This window comes from Lithobates pipiens, unplaced genomic scaffold (assembly GCF_037356315.1).
Source record: "Lithobates pipiens isolate NorthernLeopardFrog02 unplaced genomic scaffold, aLitPip1_a1.2 Scaffold_13, whole genome shotgun sequence".
Classification (NCBI taxonomy): Eukaryota; Metazoa; Chordata; class Amphibia; order Anura; family Ranidae; genus Lithobates; species Lithobates pipiens.
The window spans coordinates 67,311,712-67,336,801 of NW_027507718.1; the positions used below are offsets into that span (position 1 = coordinate 67,311,712).

The window sequence follows — 25,090 nt, forward strand, 5'->3', positions numbered from 1 at the left end:
GAGATGAAAACTATTTTAAGGGTTCCTCTGGGGTAAAAAAATAAAAATAAAAATAAAAAGAGCAATGACATTTGATACAAATGTGTTACTCAATCATAGAGACCAAAACTGAAAGTTCAAAGTCAAGCGAACAGCTGATCGCCATGCCCAGTGACGCCAGCAGAGGGCGTGTGGAATATTTTCCTTTAGATATATATATATATGAGGTCAGCTGTTTTCTATGTTTAGTTTGGAGACATGTCACAACAAGACTAGAAGGGCTTTAGAGAATACGCACCGAGAAGAGTAGCCCCACCTCGGAAGGTGTGAGACCTGAGACAAAGTAGCAGGGTAGGGAATATCTGTGCACTATTTGTATAAAGACCTGAATAGGAGCATTTCTACTGAAGCTGCAGACAATGAATGGTAGATGAAGAGTGAAGACCCTCACCCCACAATGGAGAGAAGCAGGAAGTGAGCAGCAGGGGGCGCTCCACTAAACACCTCCACTGGGAAGGGTCATCAGAGGACCACTCTCATCACTGCCGGTGTATGACTGGGCAATGGCTTCTAGAGAAGATTTGCTGGCAACTGCAGCAGCCACAGGAAACGTCCAACAGGTCTCTGAGTTACTGAATGAAGGGGTAGATCCAAACGCTACAAACTCCTTGGGGAGAACGCCTATCCAGGTAAGTGTGCCGACAATGCTGCAGCTAGGTCCTGCGCTGCGCTAAATGTAGAGTGATGGACATTAGAGTCATTGCCAGCAGGGGGCGCTGTTTACCAACGGGCTGATATAGCAAAGGAGAGCATTCACCTATCAGTCAGGTACAGGGATGGAGACAGGAGTGTCCGTGTATCATCCGGCCAGGGGACCCGTACGGGCTTTATGGGGAGAGCTGCTGGGACATATTACTACCAGAGGGGGCGCTCAGCGCATAACGTATCACATAATACATATACACAGGATTTATTATTTTAACGACTATTTTATGCTGATTTTATAATATTATTAAATAATATATACATATACGCAGAATGTATTATATAAATATATATTTTTACATATGCACAGTAATTATAATAATATTATTAAATAATAAATACATATACACATAATTATTGTATTCATTATTTATAATAACACGATACATATATAGGCATGATAGATAGATAGATAGATAGATAGATAGATAGATAGATAGATAGATAGATAGATAGAGCTATATCTATATCTCGATATATCTATATATATATCTATATATATATATATATATATATCTATATATATATATATATATATTATCTATATATAGATACTGTATATCTATCTATCGATAGATAGATAGATAGATCGATCAATAGATAGATAAATAGATGCTGTATGTATTCATTATTTAAAATAACATGATACATACTATAAAATTATTATTACTATTAATAGTAGTAGAATATACATTCATGTACAAGGTATTTATTTATAATAATGTAGTATTAATTAATAATAAGTTCATAGTCACAGTATTTATTTATTCATTATACATAATAATACGATACATATTTGCAGGATTTATTTATTACATATAATAATGTAGTGTTATTAAATAAGAAAAATATATACACACAGTACTTATTTATTCATTATTTATATTAATGTAGTAATATAAAATAATGAATACATATACACAGTATTTATTTATTCATGATATATAATCATGTAATATTATAAAATAATAAACCCATGCACACAGAGAATGTATTGATTATTTAAACTCATAAAATATTATTAAATAATTAAATACGTATACACAAAATGTATTCCTTATTTATAATATTATCTGTAATATTATTAAATAATAAATAGATATACAGGCATACCCCACTTTTAAGTACACAATGGGGTTTATTTACTAAAGCTGGAAAGTGCAAAATCAGGCTCACTTCTGCATAGAAACCAATGAGCTTCTAACCCCAGATTGTTCAATTAAGCTTTGGTAATAAAACCTGGAAGCTCATTGGTTTCTATGCAGAAGTGTACTTAAAAGTGGGGTATGCCTGTACACAGAATGCATTCATTATTTATAATCAGATAATATTATTAAATAATAAATACATATACACAGAATGTATTCATTGTTTATAATCATGTAATATTATTAAAAAATAAATACATATACACAGAATGTATTCGTTATTTAGAATCATGTAATATTATTAAAAAAATAAATACATATACACAGAATGTATTCATTATTTATAATCAGATAATATTATTAAATAATAAATACATATACACAGAATGTATTCATTATTTAGAATCATATAATAATATTAAATAATAAATGCATATACACAGAATGTATTCGTTATTTAGAATCATATAATAATAAATACATATACACAGAATGTATTCATTATTTATTATCATATAATATTATTAAATAATAAATACATATACTCAGCAAGGTGTATTTCTTAGAGCAGTATAGAACGTTAATTTAAGTACACATATTCTGGTTTATGAATCAGCTCCAATATTAATTCCTTCCCCTGCTGACAATGGAGAGTACATTTCTTGTTCAATATTTTTATTGAACATTTTTCATCAATATAACAAAACAATGGAGTAATAAATATCCCAAACCGGGAGCCAACATAGCCCTTCAGTAGGGTTTATCAAAAACAAAATTTAAGAAGATAACAGCGATGTTAATGTAACAACATATTTATAACATAACAATGCTAATTAATGCCCTGAAGGGTTGTGATAAACCATTGATCAGAGCAAATTAGTGAAAATAAATTCTTTATTTGCTATAGAATATTAAGATTGAGCAGGGGTCGGCAGAGTATCAAAATCTGATTTTGTTCCAGAGGAATCAAGGGAGACATGCAAGCCACCCCAACTGGGATCTAGCTGTGAACTGTACGTGTCCCCCTGATCCCCCCTGAAATTTCGGTTCTGCCCTCCGCCCCCTCCCTGCCCCTCCCAATTAATTAAATAAATATAATAACTGACTAGGTGCATTACTCCAAGTGATGTAGTTAATAATAGATGACTATTGATCAAATGGCATGCAAAATAATGTTTTTATGATAAGTAAAAAGAGAAGAGAGTAATAGGAAAGGAAAGAAAAAAGAGAGAGAATAAGTGCATCTGTGATGTGATTATCAAAAAGGAGCGGAGGAGGAAACCTGGAGAGTACATTTCATCCTAGCCTGTATAACATGTATACCCAGGTTTAACGATGTAAAAAAAAATGCCCCCTGATTCTGATTGGGTGAAGATGTAAATTAGGACCTATAAAACAGTCCATATTCCAAACAATCTAATGTAAAAATCTTCTTGAGCTCTGCCAACAACTATGTAATGTAAGGACTTTCACTATGGGATACACAATGAATGGATTGTTTTGGTTTATTCTCTTAGTACATCGTTTTGGTAAATTTATAGGAGATTATACGAGGATTATAAAATCAGATTATGTATCAGATTGTATATGGCCAATCTTAGATCTATGAAAATAACTCTTGTGATTTATAAGAAACTAGAGACAGTTTATCTGTGAAGTTCCACCCATGCAGAGAATTTGTATAGAGAAAAGCCGGAGGACATGTTCTCCTTCCCTGCCTTTACACGTCCCTGTACTATTACATCCTCTGTACCTTGTGCACCGCTATATAGACATTTCCAGACACAGATCCGCACTCATTGTAACACATAACTCTCCCTGGACATCAACTATACAACCTGAATGTACAATCCCTAAACCTCAACCATGCAATATGAGGGCATGCTCTTATTATTACAGGAGTTTTGATTACTAAATCTGGAGAGTGCAAAATCTGGTGCAGCTGTCAATCGTAGCCAATCAGCTTCCAACTTCAGCTTGTTCAGTTAGCTTTGACAAAGCAAGCTGAATGCTGATTGGTTTCTTGTGCAGAGTTGCACCAGATTGTGCACTCTCCAGTTAATACATCAACCCCCCTGTAATAATAAGAGCCTGCCTGATTTGATTACCATAAATCAACATTCACAGTGTAATGCTGACCATACACCACACAAACAGATTGTACAATTTTCTTTAGATCTACTGTCGACTATATAGCACAAGATTCTACCTGGTTTGATACTAATTCATAACATGTTTAGGTTTATCCTCATATGATGTTTTGGTAAATTCGTATAATCAGATTGCATGGTGTATTGTCATCGTAATATTATACAGGATCTCCATACATTGTTTTTGTCCGTTGAAATTAAACTTTAATCACATCTGATATAAATAAGTGGATTAACTTTCCGACCGAATGCACATTTTATATATGTCCCCATATGTGATGAATGAAGTACTGTAAAGGACGTTAGTCACCCCTCCATATAAAAGAGCATAAACAAATCACCTTATTCCTGATAGTAGATCGATTTGTAGGCAGCTGTTAATCACAAGAACAACCGATCCCTCTCTCCTAGATTGTAAGCTCTAAGGAGCAGGGCCCTCTGATCCCTCTTGTATTGATTCCTATTGTAACTGTACTGTCTGCCCTCATGTTGTAAAGCACTGCGCAAACTGTTTGTGCTATTTAAATCCTGTATAATATTGATGATAATAATAATAATAACTGATAAAGACAACCAATGCTTCCACATTTCAGCTATTCATGATATTGTGACTTCCAAGGGACATTGATCTATTTAGACATTTGTGATGGAAAGCAGCTTAAATTATCGGCATGGCCTGAGAATGTCAGTATTTGACCTGTTCGTACTAATAGCCTAATAATACTAATAGCAATAGTACTAACAGCAATAGCCTCAGATTGCAATGGATCGTGCTTTGTATGGGCAGTGCGGAATCGGATGGTCGATTTTCTGTGTGATAGAAGTCAATCAATAAGATCGTGTGATTTTCAACTAAGAATTACAACGTATATTTTCTTCTGTACAGTTGAGCAATGCTATGGTTTATCAAATGTTTATTTCGAAAGGATCAAAAACAGGAACGTGTATGTGTTGTTTGCTCTAATTAAATAAACAAAAAGAAATGTTTAAAAAAAGGAGACTTTTTCCCTCTACATACTTTCAGCAATTAAAATACAACCACATTCAACTGTCATTCTGAATATGAATTGATTCGAAATTTGACCGATTGGGATCATTTCACAGATCTCAGATTGTTGTTCAGATCTTCCAACTGCAATCTGCCAAGAAAGGACAGACTAATATAAGTATTTGTGTACAGTGATCCGATCAGAGGACATTGGGGGTTATTTACAAAAGGCAAATCCACTTTGCATTGCAAGTGCAAAGTGCACTTGAAATTGCACTGAAAGTGCGGTCACTGTAGATCTAAGGGGAAGATCTGAAATTAGGGGAAGCTCTGCTGATTTTATTATCCAATCATGAGCAATGCAGTTTTTTTACTTTCCTTGCATGTCCCCCTCAGATCTACAGCGACTTTACTTCCAAGTGCACTTGCCGTGCAATTTCAATGCACTTTGCACTAGTAGCGCACAGTGGATTTGCCTTTAGTAAATAACCACCATAAACCCATATATATATATATATATATATATATATATATATATATATATATATATATATATAAATATTATATATAAAAACAGTGGGGGTTATGGTGGTTATTTACTAAAGGCAAATCCACTGTGCGCTACTAGTGCAAAGTGCATTGAAATTGCACTGCAAGTGCACTTGGAAGTAAAGTACACTTGGAAGTATATATATATATATATATATATATATATATGACAGTGGCGGTATAACTATATATATATATATATATATATATACAAGTTATATACCATAACTATATATGGTTACATAAATGAAAAAAGATACAAGTCCATCCAGTTCAACCAGATAAAATGGGTAAAAAATCTTACGATCTCTACTATCTCTTACTATACCCACAGTTGATCCAGAGGAAGACAAAAACCCCAGATATCTATACAACTCAATTTCCATGTACATGAATAAATGTCTAATAATGTATGTATTATCCGCACTTTGTTTTTCCAAATTCCAAGTTATTACCCCCACCCTTTTCCTTTATATTGGGAACGATTTTTTATTTTTTGTTACTTGTCTCCTGGGTATTTGTACCGTATATTCGTGCAATATTTTTGGAAACATGTCTTTGCTAATGCAAATGTCTGTTTTCATTATGTTCTTTCTTGATCAGACAATACTGAATAAAAAAAAAAAAAAAAAAAAGGACAAGAAAAGGTAGCGATTTCATATTATTCTAATATTTTATAGCCTTGACTCAATTTATATACAGCTGAAAAAAAAAAAATCCAAGCAGTTAGACAATACTCTCATTGTTCCCTTTTGGACCGGGTTGGTATAGAACATACAGTGCTGCTTTATGGTGTACTTTCCCTATAGTCTGTGGAATAAGAGGGACATGATGCAGGATGGAATTGTGTTAGTTTTCAATCGTAACCGATAATAATACAATAAAATTAGCAACACTTTAATATAATAGAAATATAGAGAGAGAGAGAGAGAGAGAGAGAGAGAGAGAGAGATTAAGAAATAAAGAAATGAAACTTCTTATGGCAAATGTATCATTCAGTTTTCTTTTTCGTTTATAGGACTACATCCACTTAGCAAAAGCTTGAAAACCTAGTTGAACACCCAGGAGTCATAAAAGGAAACTAAATTAAAAGTGAAAGTCAAGCCTAAAACAAACATCTCCTGCAGGTACAATCTAAGACTACCCTGCAAGGCAAAGCTATGCATACCTGGGGTTTTCCATCTTGTAGGATTGCCATAATACACACTGTGTAATGAAAATATAATGGTAGCCTGATTGGAAACTCAGTATTCCTCCAAGAAACACTTTATAGTACATCAAAATTCATTAGAAATATGAGGAATTGTGAAATACATCGATTTACAGTATTCGATGTATATATATATATATATATATATATATATATATATATATATATATATATATATATATATATATATATATTGTATATATGATACAAATAATAATAATCAGCAGTACAAAATACAATATTTCCTTCTGTATAGTACAGATAATATTATAATACTGTAATATAATATTTTGTGTGTGTGTATATATATATATATATATATATATATATATCAGACTGATATACAATGTTTGTTTTTTGTTTTTTTGTACAGTACTCTAGTGTAGCAGTTCCACTAAACTGCCTTATTTATGTAGGAGCCAATATACTTACAGATGTGTATAAAATCTACCAGTACACATAGATTCAGTTGAATAAGAAATTCAAACGCATTAACGTTCTCTGTATAACCTTTTACAATACATGGAATACTGTAAATCAATGTATTTCACAATCCCTCATATTTCTAATGAATTTTGATGTACTATAAAGTGTTTCTTGGAGGAATACTGAGTTTCCAATCAGGCTACCATTATATTTTCATTACACAGTGTGTATTATGGCAATCCTACAAGATGGAAAACCCCAAGTATGCATATCTTTGCCTTGCAGGGTTAGATAGTTTAGTTTTAGATTGTACCTGCAAGAGATGTTTGTTTTAGGCTTGACTTTCACTTTTAATTTCGAGTTTAGTTTCCTTTTATGACTCCTGGGTGTTCAACTATTTGCAAGTTCCAACTGAATGTAGTCTTATAAACCAGAAAGAAAACTGAATGATACATTTGCCATAAGAAGTTTCATTTCTTAATATCTGAAATCAGAAACATTGTACAGTAGTTGATTTCCTGGAAGAGTCAATCTTGTTTGCTTTGTGGGTGTTTATCTAGAATAAATAAATAAATGACAGCGCAGCACTGGATGGCATTGTTTGATAGGTAAGTCACACACAATGGGGGTTATTTACTAAAGGCAAGTGTAAACTGCAAGTGCACTTGGAAGTGCAGTCACTTATCTGAGGGGGACATGCAAAGAAAATAAAAAACAGAATTTTAGCCTGCACATGAGTGGATGATAAAATCAACAGAGCTTCCCCTCATTTCAGATCTTCCCCTCAGATTTACAGTGACTGCACTTCCAAAGTGCAAAGTGTATTTGCCTTTCGTAAATAACCCCCAATGTGCTGATATCATGTGCATGTACACCTCCTGGGGGGGGCAATTAATAAAATAAAATGGAGTCTTATTTAATTTTAGCAATACATTTAGAGAGCAAAAAAAAAAAACTGAAATGGTTCCCATAAAATTTGAGAAAAAAAGGGTCTGGTTGTGTTTATGTACTATACTGTTACCCTTCCTCGAAAATCATTAGAAAGGATGAGCTTGCATTTTCTTCAGGGCTAGCTTTGGGTCCAAACAAGTCAGCTGTCATTCCTAGTCCAATGAGCTGTGGGTGGGGATATCACAACCCACAGTTGAAATATACAGGTATAGGTGTCCGTTTATGAAGCAATGATCAGTGGAGATCCAGAGGATCGCCGCTGATCACAGCCCATAAACAGTATATAAACCAGAGATAATCGGGGGAGATGTGTTTGAACTTGTTCTCCCGCCGATTATCTCCGCACATGGAGAATCCACATAGACTGACACAGTAACGGTCACTATATGAAGCTGTGATCTCAGCGCTTCACTTGTGATCTGTGTCAGAATTCACACGCCCCGATTCACCAACTCAGAGGTGGAGAACCGGGGTAGTGAAGAGGGAATCGGGGGGATCTGAGGAGGAAAGAGGAAGATAATTAACTTCCTTATGCCTCGTTCAGACCCCCCAACACTGTAACCATGTCCCCTTGTCATATGTATGTGTATACATATATATACATATATATATATAATGTGCATATGTATATATATATAATGTGTGTGTATATACATGTATATATAATGTCTGTGTGTGTATACATGTATATATTATGTAGGGGGACGCTTTATTTCACTAACATTAATCACACCGCGTGTCAGTGTATTGAGCTGTGATAATTTATCACTGCTTAATATATTGACATCTGTGTGTATGAGTGAATTTCTAGTACTGTAATCTCGTAAAGTCTCACGAGATTCCAGTATTAGGGGCCGTTCTCCAGTGTTAGAAGCGTTTGTAGATCGCTTCACACCTCCAAGGGTGAAACGATCTACTCCGCTTCATATAGGTGTCCGTTTATGAAGCAATGATCAGTGGAGATCCAGAGGATCGCCGCTGATCACAGCCCATAAACAGTATATAAACCAGAGATAATCGGGGGAGATGTGTTTGAACTTGTTCTCCCGCCGATTATCTCCGCACATGGAGAATCCTCATAGACTGACACAGTAACGGTCACTTTATAAAGCTGTGATCTCAGCGCTTCACTTGTGATCTGTGTCAGAATTCACACGCCCCGATTCACCAACTCAGAGGTGGAGAACCGGGGTAGTGAAGAGGGAATCAGGGGGATCTGAGGAGGAAAGAGGAAGATAATTAACTTCCTTATGCCTCGTTCAGACCCCCCAACACTGTAACCATGTCCCCCTGTCATATGTATGTGTATACATATATATACATATATATATATAATGTGTATATGTATATATATATAATGTGTGTGTATATACATGTATATATAATGTCTGTGTGTGTATACATGTATATATTATGTAGGGGGACGCTTTATTTCACTAACATTAATCACACCGCGTGTCAGTGTATTGAGCTGTGATAATTTATCACTGCTTAATATAATGACATCTGTGTGTATGAGTGAATTTCTAGTACTGTAATCTCGTAAAGTCTCACGAGATTACAGTATTAGGGGCCGTTCTCCAGTGTTAGAAGCGTTTGTAGATCGCTTCACACCTCCAAGGGTGAAACGATCTACTCCGCTTCATATAGTGGCACACAGAGGAGAAAGATCTCCTATGTGAATGCCGGAGAATGAAGCAGTGAATAGATTTCACTGCTTCATAAAAGGACACCGATCTCCTCTGTGAATGCCGGAGAATGAAGCAGTGAATAGATTTCACTGCTTCATAAAAGGACACCATAGTCATGACATCATTGACCTAAAGTGGTTGTAAAGAAAATTGAAGAAAAAAAACGTCTTACTTACCTTATTGCACAGAGCCGCCCAATCCTCATGCAAGTTTTACATGCATTTTTCTCCCTCAGTCACCTGAGAAAAATAAACATGTGACTTAAAAAAATGCACTAATAAAAACACATGTTGTGTTTTTGGTGCTCTACCATTGACTATAATGGAAGGTGCATTTTTTCATAAAATGCACTAAGGGTCCATGCACACTGGCTTAAAAAAATGACTGCTTCTATATGTGCTTTGCCTGTAGAAGCAGCTCAATGTTATTCTATGTGTCCATATTAGGACAATAGAGGTATATTTTAAGCTCAGTTTTTAGAGGCAGGAAAAAAATAATCTGGTCTGCCTTTTTGATTGGAGTTTTCTGACAGAAAAATGCTAAGCACGCCTAAAATTGCCTAAACATTGTACAAAAACACTACAGTATATGAGCGCTTTTTTTTTCTGCTGAGGGAACTGCCATTTGTATAAGGAAAGTGTGCATGGAGCCTAAAGATACAGCAAGCAGGACATTGAGGCTCCATGCACACTGAAGCTCAAAAAAGCTTTTTCTGGATGCCAGATTGCTGTCAGAAAACACTGGTTGAAAAACGTGCTTTTAACAGCGTTTTGTACTAGCGTTTATGAGTGTTTTTTAGCATTAGCGTTTATGAGCGTTTTTTAATAAAAATACACAGAGGACACTTCAAAAATCCCACTGTGCATTCCAAACTCCCACAGTGTATTGAAAAAATAGAATGCCGAATGCTAATTAACGCGTGTTTATGAGCGTTTATCGGCGTTTGTCATTTTTTGTTAGTGAAAAATGGCACTTTGAACGCGAATTTCTGGCGTTCAGAAAAAAGCACATAAACTCTACTGCTCATTAAACTAAAAAACGTCCATGTGTGCATGGACACATAGGCTAACAGAGTGGAGTTTATGGGCTTTTAAAAAAAACACCCCAAACTCCAATAAACTGCAGTTTATGAGCTCCAGTGTGCATGGAGCCTTAAATGTGAAATAAAATTATACTGGAGTAATGCTGGAACCCAGCAACTTGACAAGATTTTTTTTTTTTCGCTATCTGACGGGGCAGTTATTCATTATATGGTTAATTCCTCGTGATTCAGAAGGAAGTGAACAGCTCACATGCCTCTAAACCTTATTCACAGGGCCGTTAAAAAAACAAAACACATTTACAACCTTTTTTTTTTGTCAAAGATTTTAACACAACTGCATTTTCAACAGAGACATTCACACAGGGTTATGCACTGCATTCAGATCCGTAACCGAAACTCCATACATATACTCATATACTATAGAGAAAATGAACAGGACAATTTTTACACATTAAAAATTGACCTACTTTCTGATCATTTACACAGCAACATTTGTACCTTGCCTAATGCATGGTAACATTTTTATAACTGTGTTACAGCCATGTGATTATCTCTTTATAGTATCCCTTTCCTTCCAACACCGAGCAGCTTAGAATCTTAGACCCTTCCTCTTTCCTAACTGCTTTAAGTAACTCTGGTTTAAGAAAAATATTATATTGAATTATGTAATCCTAACTCAAAAAGTCCCTTCTATTGCTCTCAGCCTCCTCCAAATTTACAGATTCCTTTTTTGTTGCTGTGAACTATCTTCCCTTTAGAGTGTAGCTATGAGCAGGGGTGTAGATAAGGGGGGGGGGTGTCAGGGGTGTTCAAACCCCACCCCCCCAGCATCCTGGCAAAATGCCCAGACAGTGTCCCTGCTGTTTAGCCTCAGCATAAGCACAGTAGAAGCAATCAGATTTCCGGAGTGCAGGAGCCAGCCCCCCTTCTATTGTGCCCCATCCCCTCGGTTTAATAAGGAGACCCCCTGAAAAGCATGAAATTACTGTGAGGTCTCAGATGCCATCAATTGACAGTGCACAGCTGAGGGAACTCCTAGACTCCTCCTCAAGGTATCATATGACATAGCCGAAGGGAGATTGGGGATGCAGAAGTTTTCCTACTTCTGTGTCGTGCAGAATCTGAGGTCTGGTAAGTGGGGAGGTGTCAATTTTCTGTTTTGGGAAAGAGGAAGTGAGAATTACAGCCTGGGGGAGTTTCTTTTGGTGAGGGGTTAAGGAAAGGGGGGTGGATTTGCTTTTGGAGAAGGGGAGAGTTTCTTGTAGAGAAGTTTACAGAAGGTCGTTAATGGCAGGGATTTGCTTCTGGGAGGGAGTTTGATTGGATGAAAGGAGATTTTCTTCATAATTAAGAATCTTTGTTGGGGGAGAGGGTGTTGACTGAGGGAGATATTTTTGCTTTGGGGGATCCGTTTAGAGACAGGGGGGTTTAATTTTTGGAGGGGGGGGGGGTATTTGAATGTGTGAGATATTTTACACTGGGAATCTTTGCTTGGGGATGGAGGGTTCTTAGGAGGGAGAGGGGGATTTTTTTTCCTTTAAAAGAGATTTGTTTTTTAATTATACTTACCTAGGTGGATGGAGCATTGATCCAGTGTTGCATCTCTCCCAATCTGCTTCTAAGACCAACAACAGAGCGATCAAAGACCGCTCATCACTCAGTTCTCTGCCTTCAGTGAGCAAAGAGTAGTGACTGTCAGTTCCTGGCTCTGCAAGTACCTGCACCCAGGATCAGATGTTCCAAACTCTGCTCAGCCTGTACACCTGAGTGATGGGCTGAAAAGTGCCAAGGCTGTCTGCTGCTGTAAACATGTATCTACCTGTATCTGCACATCCAGTGGTTACCTGCAGGTAGGGATACATTTTTGCCCTTGGATAAAATCTTTCTGAATCCAGGATAAGAAATTTGTCCCTAACAGCAGGTAACCACTGTGACCCATGGTTTGTTAGTGTGTCACTCAGGCTCATTCACTGTGGGGAGTAATGTAGATAATACTGAATGTGCTGCAGTAGTGCCAGGGACTGATGGAGCTCATCCTAGCTCCTGTAGTCACTGAAGGGAAGCGAGAAAAAAATCCCTGGTGCCACACATCCATGGAGTTCTATGGTAATGTACTGGTGATGGGAGAGACCTCAACCCGAGTTCCCGCCAGGCCACAACCCAATGTGTTTTGCTTTGTCCTCTGGAGCTTAACCACTACAATACAGGGCACTTTCACCCCCTTCCTTCCCAGCCCAATATTCAGCTTTCATCGCTCTAGCGCTTTCAGTGACAATTGCGCGGTCATGCTACACTGTACCCAAATGAAATTGTTATCATTTTGTTCGCACAAATAGAGCTTTATTTTGGTGTTATTTATTCACGACTCCGTTTTTTTTTTTTTTGCGATATAAGCGCAAAAAAAGCAGAAATTTGGAAAAAAAACAATATTTTCTTTTTTCTATTTGAAAAGAAATCCAATAAAATCTAATTTTGTCATAAATTTAAGCCAAAATGTATTCTGCTACATGTTTTTGGTAAAAAAAATTCCGTTAAGTGTATAATAATTGGTTTGTGTGATCACGGACATATGTACGCAAATGATCATGTACATATGTGTACAGGTGATCACGTATATATGTGTGCAGATAATCATTGGGACATGTGATTTTAGTGGGACATATGTGGGGGACATGTTTTTATTATTAGGGACATGTGTTTTTATTATTTGGGGACATGTATGTTTTGGGGACATGTGTGTTTTGGGGACATATGTGGGGACTGTGTTTGTACTGTGTGGTGTGTTGTGTGTTGACACTACACTGATGATCAGTGAGTAAAAAGCTGTAAAAAGCAGCCCATACTCACTGATCATCAGCCGGCTGCAGCGTTCTGCTCTCCTCTCCTCAGCGATGACTTCCGTGTGAGGAGAGGAGAGCCGATTGCCTAGCAACCGGCTGTTTGTTTACATCACATGACGGCCGTGATTGGACACGGCCGTCATGTGATCAGGAGGGCCAATCACAGAGCCCTCCTGCCGATCCGAGATGTGCCGTGTCCGGGTGACACGAGCACATCGGGATCGCGCCGCTGCGCAGGCACGCGCACGCGCGATCCCGCTACTTCTGAAGGACGTTCCTGAACGTCCTATCAGGAGCAGACGGCTGCCACCCGGCCGTATATATGCATTGGCCGGGTGGGAAGTGGTTAAATATGGGACCACTGGATGTGCAGATACATGTTAACAACAGTGGCTGTTTTCAGCCCATCGCTCAGGTGAACAGGCTGAGCAGTTGACAAGAATTGGAACATCTGGGATCCTCGCTGTAGGTATTCATTGTATATTTGCCATTCCAAGGCCATTTAGAACATGGGCTGAATGAGAGCTAAAGCCTGGTTCACACGGTAAGTTTGTTTTAGTTCAACCCAGTGGGCTGAAGGAAAGAAAAATTGGGGAGCTTAGGAGGCGCTTGCTGTACTAATGAGTACACTACCACACCACAACTGTGTGCATTGCGTTCTATTCAGTTGAATGGGGATAATTTTTGCTGCACTGCATTGCAAAGCCTCATGGCCCCACTCTGCTGTCACATGTTTTTACCGTACCTCCCCCAACATTAAAGTGTAAACGATGCCTTTAAGTTTGAAAGGCCAGAACCCCCCCATAGCTGGCTATGTTCATTCTCCATGGTCCGACTGTATGTAGGAAAGTAGCCACCCTTTCTTGCTCGCTCCCAAGAATGACTATGAACTATGGACCATGGGATTTGTAGAGTGCATAGGGCGGCTCAGATGACTGCAACTAACAAGCACTGCTCATTCCAAACAAATACAAGTGAAGGAGAATACAGGGCCAGTAGTAGTAAATGTAAATGGACTCCTTTTTGAAGAATCAGGATATCTTTAGCATCACTTTAAGTTGCTATCTTTTGATTGCATCAGCAGTCACTTGATTGAAAGGAATAGTGGTAACAATTCCTAATCAATGGTCACTCTAAATATTAGCATGTAATCCACATATCAAACACACAGCTAAATCCAGCCTGCCAGTGCCAGGCCATTTCATGTGGCAGTCGCACCTACCCTGCTGCAGCAACCCCCTTGTCTCTGCTCCCACCTGGTCTCAGCAGTCAGCAGCAGAGTGGACAGAACTCCTCCACCAGATCCTGTGCTTCTCTGTTCAGCCGACACACCCCCTTGTCTCTGCCTCCCCTGGTCTCAGCATTCAGCAGACTTCAGGAGCTGACTCCAGCCCTCATCTGGTCCTCCTCCAGACCCTGCACTTACATGCTTCCCAGCTCTGTCCCCAGCTTCTTCCTGGCAGCAACATAAGTTAAGGGGGGTATACAGTGATGTAAGGAATAATGGAAGACTCTTCTGATGGTGGACTGGCTCTTGATATGTAATGTACTCTAAGGGGGGTGGGGGCTCTGTACATCTAGTTTTACAGATACAACCAACCCTTTGAGGGCAACCATAATGCTGGTGCGGCCTGCGTTGAAATTGAGTTTGATACCCCTGATGTAATCAGTACTGCAGAGCAGAATGAGACACTGCATAGCTCACTTTTCATTTTAAAATTAATCAGACATTAGCAGTGAAAATGCAGTTCCACCCAACTTTACAAGAAGGTATAAAATTAAAGACCACCCCTCCACCCCTCATTTTTGTATATATATATATATATATCAAAAGTGTAATACTGTCCCAGCCTGGCCGCGGTGAAATACGTAATTTCCTCTTCTGCAACGATCCCTATTCTCTCCCCCCCCCCCGCCTCCTGGAACCTGTGTGTGTCCCAAGGTGGCCATTCAGAAATCACTGCGTGACTCACGTATGCGCAGTAGGAAACCGGCTGCAAAGCCTGAAGGCTCCACTGGTTTCCCTTAGCACAAAATCTTCCTGTGGGGGGGGGGGGGAGGCCAACATTGTGGTCTCCCTGGACAGGTAAGTGTCCTTATTAAAGGTCAGCAGCTACAGTATTTGTAGCTGGTGACTTTAAAAAAAATAACTTTTTTGAGGCTGCTTTAAATAGGACAAAAATACACGAAAGCATACTAAACAAAACTGCATAGGTGTGAAATGTGCAACTGACTGTAGTATCTTATGTATTCTCTACACAATATTACACCAGGGCTTGATAAATTTGCTTTGTATCTAGAAGCCAGCTAAAAAAGTTAGGCGCCAGCTTTTTTTGACTGGCAGAGCTTTCTTTTTGGCGAAAAAGGAGTGATGGGTCTTGGATTTGCATGTGGAGGGGACTGGAGTCGACCATCATGGGCCTTTGGCTTGTGCAGATAGTGGGTGAGTTCTGATGTGGCACTCTGGGTGTTTTCTTTTTTTTTTTTGCAGGGTCAGTTTTCTGTTCAAAGTGTGAAATGTCCAAATAAGATAGAGGCTACAAGTTACTGTTGTAAGTAGTTTGTGGCTTTTATTTGACTTGTTTAGGGGTCGGGCGGCTGTCTCATTAAGTTGCGGTGCTGCTGGGTGGGGTGGCTTTCTCACTGGGTGGTTTTGGGGGATGCATGTCCCTTTGGGGCTCTCGGAGAGTGGGGATTTGACACTTGAGATTGTTGGGGCTAGGGTTTTTGATGTGTGTGTTGTGGTTATGTGTGACATATGTTGGAACTGGACAAGCTGCCTGGCTCCTGGGGCTGCGAGTCTGAGGTGTTGGGTAGTGGGAGTCGCTTATGTCTGGTGCCGGAAATGGGTCAGCTTGTGGGGGCCTGAGTGGCGGGACACAGTTTCTGGCACCTAGGATTTGTCGAGCCCTGTGTTACATCACCTATAAATCTACTGTATACACCTCACTGCAGATGGCCACTTAAATATAACTGTCAGTAAATGCATGGACATGGTTTTCATATTTATTACCAACTTAAACCATACACAAAAAGTCTGCACTCAGTGGGGAGGTAAGGCAGCTAGCAAAATAATCAAGATATGGCAAGCCCAATAAATATGTAAATACATTGCAGCACCAAAAAGAATCAAATCAATCCTGATGTCAATACATGATAATATAAATCCATTAGTGCTGATAATAAATTCACTATGAGAAATCCTTCAGTGCACATAAATCAATAATGAAATCAATTTTCACATACAGTATCTCACAAAAGTGAGTACACTCCTCACATTTTTGTACATATTTTATTATATATCTTATATCTTTTCATGTGACAACACTGAAGATATTACACTTTGCTACAATGTAAAGTAGTGTAGTAGTGAACAGCTTGTATAACAGTGTAAATTTGCTGTCCCCTCTAAATAACTCAACACACATCCATTAATGTCTAAACCGCTGGCAACAAAAGTGAGTACAACCCTAAGTGAAAATGTCCAAATAGGGCCCAATTAGCTATTTCCCCTCCCAGTGTCATGTGACTCATTAGTGTTACAAGATCACAGGTGTGAATGGGGAGCAGGTGTTTTAAATTTGGCGTTACATTTGGTTTAATCGCTCTCAATCTCTCATACTGGTCACTGGAAGTTCAACATGGCACATCATGGCAAAGAACTCTCTGAGGATCTGAAAAAAAGAATTGCTGCTCTACATAAAGATGACATAGGCTATAAGAAGATTACCAAGACCCTGAAATTGAGCTGCAGCACAGTGGCCAAGACCACACAGCAGTTTAACAGGACAGGTTCCACTCAGAACAGGCCTCACCATGGTCGACCAAAGAAGTTGAGTGCACGTGCTCAGCATCATATGCAGAGGTTGTCTTTGCAAAATAGATGTATGAGTGCTGCCAGAATTGCTGCAGAGGTTGAAGGGGTAGGGAGTCAGCCTGTCAGTGCTCAGACCATACACCACACACTGCATCAAATTGGTCTGCATGGCTGTCATCCTAGAAGGAAGCCTCTTCTAACAACGATACACAAGAAAGCCTGCAAACAGTTTGCTGAAGACAAGCAGACTAAGGACATGGATTACTGGATTACTGGAACCATGTCCTGTGGTCTGATGAGACCAAGATAAGTGATGAGTACAAAGACACGTGTGTCTTGGCTACAGGTGAGAGTGTCATGGTCTGGGGCTGCATATACTGGGGAGCTACAGTTCATTGAGAGAATCATGAATGCCAACACGTACTATGACATGCTGAAGCAGAGCATCATCCCCTCACTTCGGAGACTGTGCCGCAGGGCAGTGTTCCAACATAAGGACCCCAAACACACCTCCAAGATGACCTCTGCCTTGCTAAAGAAGCTGATGGTAAAAGTGATGGACTGACCAAGCATGTCTTCAGACCTAAACCCTATTAAGCATCTGTGGGGCATACTCAAACAGAAGGTGGAGGAGAGCAAGGTCTCAAACATCCGCCAGCTCTATGATGTCATCATGGAGGAGTGGAAGAGGACTCCAGTGGCAACCTGTGGAGCTCTGGTGATCTTCATGCCCAAGAGGGTTAAGGCAGTGCTGTAAAATAAAGGTGGCCACACAAAATATTGACACTTTGGGCCCAATTTTCACTTAGGGGTGTACTCACTTTTTTTGAGAGTGGTTTAGACATTAATGGCTGTGTATAATAAATAAATAAGTCCTATGTGTGTGATTGTTTAAGAAAAGTTCATAAATCAAGTGCAAAAGTTAAATGATAAATGGATAATGAACACAGTGTCCACAAACAATAAAATGTATCCCTGTCTTTTATAAGTTGAATAAATAAATGCCAGGCGTGAAGTGAATCCACAGATCCAGTGATCCCAGCACCAAAGGTAGGTAATATGCTTACCAGACCCACACCTGATCGCGTGTGTAACTGATACCAGGATGGATGGATCCTGTCAGTGCATCACCGCCTCCATCTTCATCACTTCTTTGCTGCTCAGCCTCCGTTGACCAATTCAGATTCTACTCTTCAAAGACATAGAGGAAACAGGGAGGAGGGCCTCATAGTGCAGCATATATAACTTTATTATATGTATAGGGTGGAGATTGAACATACTAGTGTAACACTACATGCTGCTGTCTGTTTGACAGTGGCCACATTGTAAGTACTCTTGGTGTCTTTTATTTTTCATTTTTAATGCTGCAGTTTAGATTTCATATTTGAATAATATGTAATGATTAAATACAATTATGTATTTATTAGTTTATACATATGTGAACATTTATTGCATTATTGATCTATGTGCACTGAAGGATTTTTCATGGTGAAGTTATTATCAACAGTGATGTATTTATATTATCATGTATTGATATAAGGATTGATGTTATTTTTGGTGCTTTTATTTTGTTAATATATTTATTACCAGCCCTAAATACAGTAAAAGAAAATGACACAGAATTTACATTAAGGCTTAATGTGAGGTTCCAGACTTTAGATTGTAAGCTCTAATGAGCAGGGCCCTCTGATTCCTCTTGTACCAAATTTTAATGTAACTGTAATGTCTGCCCATGTTGTAAAGTAACTGTTGGCACTATATAAAACCTGTATAATAATAATAATAATTATTCTTTCTCTGGATTCTGTAAACCTGGATTGGGGCCTGGAGCTTGAGGATTCCAAAGTGTCTTGGGTGGGACCGAACCTTCAATCCCAGTCCAGATTTTACAGGATTCCGGCAGCCTGTGGGAGTACACAGGTGTGCAGGGTCGTCATATACTCAAGTCTGAGGATAGGTCAGGGCTCCTATATTGGAGACAGAAGGGGTCACAAGAGCCCCAGCCAGAAGTCAGGAAACAGGAGGTCTCATTCAAGGAGTCATGGGAGTACAATTAATATGATGTAGAATTCATAGTTAACTAATGACTGCAATCTGCTCAGGCCCCGAAGCAGCAAAGAAACCACAAACCATAAAGTTTGCACAACCATGCGTCACAGTTGGTAGGAGGTTCTTCTCCTGAATTTATGTTTTTGGTCCTAGCGCCTCCCAAATATATATATATATATATATATATATCTATATACCTTTTTTTGAGAAACCCTCACAGCACTTCCACAATTCTCCCCTAGGTGATGATAATGTTCACGTCACCTGCAACTTTGTGGTATTGCACATCCCAAGAGGCCTCTGGATAATCTATAAGGCATGCACTTTGGCACATCATTATGGAGCCAGCTGTCTTTTCCTGTTCTTGCAAACCACCCATGAAGACACGCCATGGTGCACGCCAACAGATAGGCTCTATGGGGCCCTTATGATGTCTAACTGAGGCCCTGGTTGGGTGAACACTAGAGAATCATATTCCAGCAGAAATCAGAATCAGGTCCTGTAGCCATAAGAATGATTTGAATGCAGATCTTAATTTGTTACTTTAGAAATCAAAGTTGAGTTTCCAGCCTGTTTCATGGGGTAAGAGAAGCTAGCTGCTGCATCTTGCCTAGTAAACACATCTCAAATATAAATAAAATAAAAAAGTATTCAAATAAATATATATAAAACAATAATCAAAAATTAAAGTCTCTTAAATTCTAAATTTAATGAATTAATAAATAATTGGCCAACTTCCACAGTATCAGAAGAAGATTTTTTTTCTCAATATTTGTGAATTTACCACAACACACCACTCAGTGTCACCAACTCCCGCAGGACAATCACTCACCACATTCAAATCCTTCTCATTTGCATGATTGGCATACCAAGCTTTTTCTTTAAACTCTCCACTCCACCACAGTAACTCGCCACATCCAATTATTAATAAACAGCAATTATTATCTTATAGAAGAAAGACAAGGCTAATGCATTAAGATAAAAACTTCTGACTTTACAACCACTTTAAGCCCCTGTATACACGGTCGGAGAATCTGTCGGAATGCGTCTTATCGGACCGTGTCGTCAGATAATCCAACTGTGTGTGGTATGCATCGGACTGATTCCGTCCGAATCTTCGTCCGACCCAATTTTCCAACATGTTGGAAATATTTCCCGACCAACTGGGCCGGTCATACCTAATCCGATCATGTGTATAGCATTTTGTTCGGACCAAGTTCCACGCATGCTCAGATCAAATTCCTACATCAAAGCTATTGGCTACTAGCCTGAATGTAGTCCCATCGTAACGAAATTACGTCATCACGTTCTGAAAGATCGGATTTTTCGCCACTTGGCCCAACCGCGTGTATGCAACAGTTTCGGACACAATCCGTCGGACTAAATCCGACGGACAAAATCAGACGGATTTGGTTGGCAAAATCTCCGACCATGTGTACAGAGGCTAAGAGTTCCCTTCACTGGAACTAAGAGGCAAAGCCCAACTCCTGAAAACGACCCCACATTACAATCCCTCCACCAAATGTGTTGGACCAGTGCACAAAGCAAGGTCAAGACATGGATAAGCAAGTTTGGGGTTGAGGAACTTGACTGGCCTGCACAAAGTCTTGTTCTCAACCCGATAGAACACTTTTGGGATGAATTAGAGCAGAAACTGCGAGCCAGGCCTTCTCGTCCAACACCAGCATCTGACCTCACAAATGCGCTTCTGGAAGAATGGTCAAACATTCCAATAGAAACATTCCCAAATCTTGTGGACAGATTTCCCAGAAGAGTTGAGGCTGTTATAGCTACAAAGGGCAGGTCAACTCAATATTGAATGCTACAGACTAAGGCCCCTTTCATGCGGGCGTGTCTGTGTACAGACTCCGCTTTGCTCAGTAGGGATTGCTTCGTTGACACCCGCTGAGCTAGCGGATGACAGGTACATCTCTGCACACTGTGCAGGGACGAACCTGTCAGAGCTCTGTTCTCCTCTATGGGGGATTGGATAAAACCGGACTGCCTGTCCGTTTTCATCTGATCCGCCAGACGGAAGGCGAATAGGGTTTCCATCCGTCTGAATTTAGCGGATCGGATGTCAGCAGACATGTCACCGCTGACATCTGTCGCTCCATAGACCTGCATGGAAAGTTTGTTCAGGTCCGCCTATAAAACTGATATGCAAATATGAACGGTCGACCCGTGCGAAAGGGGCCTAAGACTACTTTATTCTATTGGAACAGGTACACTTTAATACTGTAGTGCTAATATATCACATATATTTAGAATTAACTCTGTCCTGACTGGATCAGGAAAGACTAGTACTGTGATGTAAAAAAATGTTTTATAGAGAATCACTCAATATACAGTATAAATACTTAATCAACCGCGCTTGTCACTAATACTATTCCGTGTGATAAAAAAAAAATTCATATCATAAAATGTGCTATACATCTAGAGGAACAAATATAAGCAAAATTTATAACCATAAAGTCCCACACACATATTCCCGATGTGCAAGTTCTGGTGCTCTTTTAAATTAAAACTTGGTGCTTGATTCCACTTGTGCGTATAGTTCCCCACATGGATTTGCACTCACTGGATAGATCTGATCTGGAAGTTTGCATGGCTGGCCACAGAGGTGCAGAGACACCAGATCATCTCTGATAACCTCAATGATCTAGGAGGCCATGATGTCATTTACAGTTTACAGCAAATGTATACACTGCCTTTTTTTTTGGGGGGGGGGGGGGGGGGGTGAAGCATCAGATCAATGTGTTTTTTTTCTTTTTTTGATCTGATACTTTCAAGGGTGGAGGAGAGATCTGGGGTCTTTTAGGGGGCGCATTTGGCTCAGGCTCTAGTGGCACGCTGGGGGACTGAACCAGCTGCCAATCAGGCATATAGGTGGATCCCAACATTATTGTCAGGATCCTTCCAAAGCCCGGAGCGGCTCTGTGGCATCACCCGACAATGGACTGTGGGCTGTTTCTGGGCCTCAGGAGTGCAAAAGTAAGTGCAAAAAAACATTGACAATAGTTCTCTGTTAAAGAGTCAGTGTCTTCTTGTTGCATGCACTACGCACATATGCCACTTTGCTTGTACCCAAACAATACACCTTAGTGATTAGTAATTCCCCCCCCCCCCCCCAAAAGAATTAGTGGTCATTGGATTATTGGATATCCCCTTTCTTTTCCAAAGAGGTTTAGTCAAGATTCAGCGTATTGTTCCACCTTGAACTCAAAGCATTAATTTTAAGGCAGGCCATACATACCATGGGTTGAAGGTAAGAAAATTGCTGGATTCCTCCATCAACTCAGTCAGTGTTGATGGGAGAATCCCTACCCGCTGCACTATTGTATTCTGACAGCGGGAATTTTCCCAGCCATCAGAATATAATGGTCACTGCTGGCGGCAGTAATCAAATTAAATTTAGAATGACAGTCTGATTGTACTGAAGTTGCTCAAATCAACTTCAGTACAACCAGCCTGCCCGTAGATCCTGCTGAACTGGCCAAATTTTGATTTGTCTATGGCCTTTAGTGCATTGTTACCACGAACAGGGCATTGATGTCAGTGCCTTGTCCTCTCTCCAAAATATTTTTGCCAATACCTTGTCTTTCCTACCCCCTGCCGAAGCATGGCAATTGTTAAAATAAATAAAAGGGACAGTTATGAAAAAAAGTATGATAAGAGTCTTAAAGAAGTGCAATTACAGGGACAGATACAGCAGTGAGAGGAACAGAAGGGGCAGTTACAGAAAACAGAACGATATTGGTACTGAAAAGGGCATTGTGGGAGCTATGCACATTTATTTTTAACACTTCCAGTACCCACCAGTAAAGCAGAATAACTCATGTTGCATGTGACCAGAATCTGTCACCATAAGATATGACTCACGGGAACAGAATTTAAAGCTCCTTGATGTTCTCTGTGGAGCCACCCATCAACACAAGCCTAGAGGCACAAAATTGCTGCCTCTGCATGTCACAAGTCAAGTCAAGCATGTTTGAACAGAGCCAGCACCTCACCCTTAAGTGTTAGGCATGGTGGAGGCTGAGCAAAGACAGGAAAACACAGGCCCAAGGTGAGACTACTTACCTGAGCCAGGTGAACACGTTTTTAAGGCCTCATGCACACGAGACGCTGTTAAACACATGCTCAGAGGCAGTTGGACACTTTTTTTTCAACTGCCCCTGAACTCATTCAATGTTATCCTATGTGTCCATGCACATAGTCTCGTTTTTTGCAGTTTTTATGCAGTTGCGTTTAACCTCGTTTTTCCAGAACCAAAAAAAATGGGTTCAGACACAAATGTTTTCCTAGTTTCAGACGCCAAACGCGTTTTCCTTTATAACCGTTTTTTAAGGTGACCTATTTTTTTGACATTAAAAATCTCAAAAATTATGGCAAATGATTAAAAACCATTCAAATATTTTTTAAACAATTGCAATTGCGAGTAGACAATCCACAACTTGTGGCAAGTGACATGGCAGGTGGCAAGTGACGTGGCAAGTGGACAATACACAACTTGTGGCAAGTGACGTGGCAGGTGAAGTGGCAAGTGATGTGGTAAGTGGACAATCCACAACTTGTGGCAGGTGACGTGGCAGGTGATGTGGCAAGTGACGTGGCAAGTGGACAATCCACAACTTGTGGCAGGTGACGTGGCAGGTGACGTGGCAAGTGATGTGGCAGGTGATGTGGCAAGTGGACAATCCACAACTTGTGGCAGGTGATGTGGCAGGTGACGTGGCAAGTGACCTGGCAGATGATGTGGCAAGTGGACAATCCACAACTTGTGGCAGGTGACGTGGCAGGTGACATGGCAAGTGGACAATCCACAACTTGTGGCAGGTGACGTGGCAAGTGACCTGCAGGTGACGTGGCAGGTGACATGGCAAGTGACGTGGCAAGTGGAAAATCCACAACTTGTGGCAGGTGATGTGGCAAGTGGCCAATACACAACTTGTGGCAGGTGACGTGGCAAGTGATGTGGCAGGTGATGTGGCAAGTGACGTGGCAAGTGGACAATCCACAACTTGTGGCAGGTGACGTGGCAAGTGATTTGGCAGGTGACGTGGCAAGTGGACAATCCACAACTTGTGGCAGGTGATGTGGCAAGTGACGTGGAAAGTGGACAATCCACAACTTGTGGCAGGTGACGTGGCAAGTGATTTGGCAGGTGATGTGGCAAGTGATGTGGCAAGTGGACAATCCACAACTTGTGGCAAGTGACATGGCAGGTGACGTGGCAAGTGACGTGGCAGGTGACGTGGCAAGTGGACAATCCACAACTTGTGGCAGGTGACGTGGCAGGTGACCTGGCAGGTGACGTGGCAAGTGACATGGCAAGTGAACAATCCACAACTTGTGGCAGGTGACGTGGCAAGTGGACAATCCACAACTTGTGGAATGTGACGTGGCAAGTGATGTGTCAGGTGACATGGCAAGTGGACAATCCACAACTTGTGGCAGGTGACGTGGCAGGTGATATGGCAGG

The 25,090-nt window shown here is 39.9% G+C and overlaps 1 protein-coding gene across 1 annotated transcript in view; it reads left to right on the forward strand.

Moving 5' to 3' along the window:
• Positions 1–219: 219 nt before the first annotated feature.
• Positions 220–25,090, forward strand: part of LOC143974097 (cyclin-dependent kinase 4 inhibitor B-like) — a 54,645-nt gene continuing 29,774 nt past the window's right edge. Inside the window, exon 1 of the mRNA XM_077475159.1 lies at positions 220–668. Within this exon, the coding sequence (XP_077331285.1) occupies positions 543–668 (126 nt within the window). The 5' untranslated portion in view covers positions 220–542. The remainder of the gene's footprint in view (positions 669–25,090) is intronic.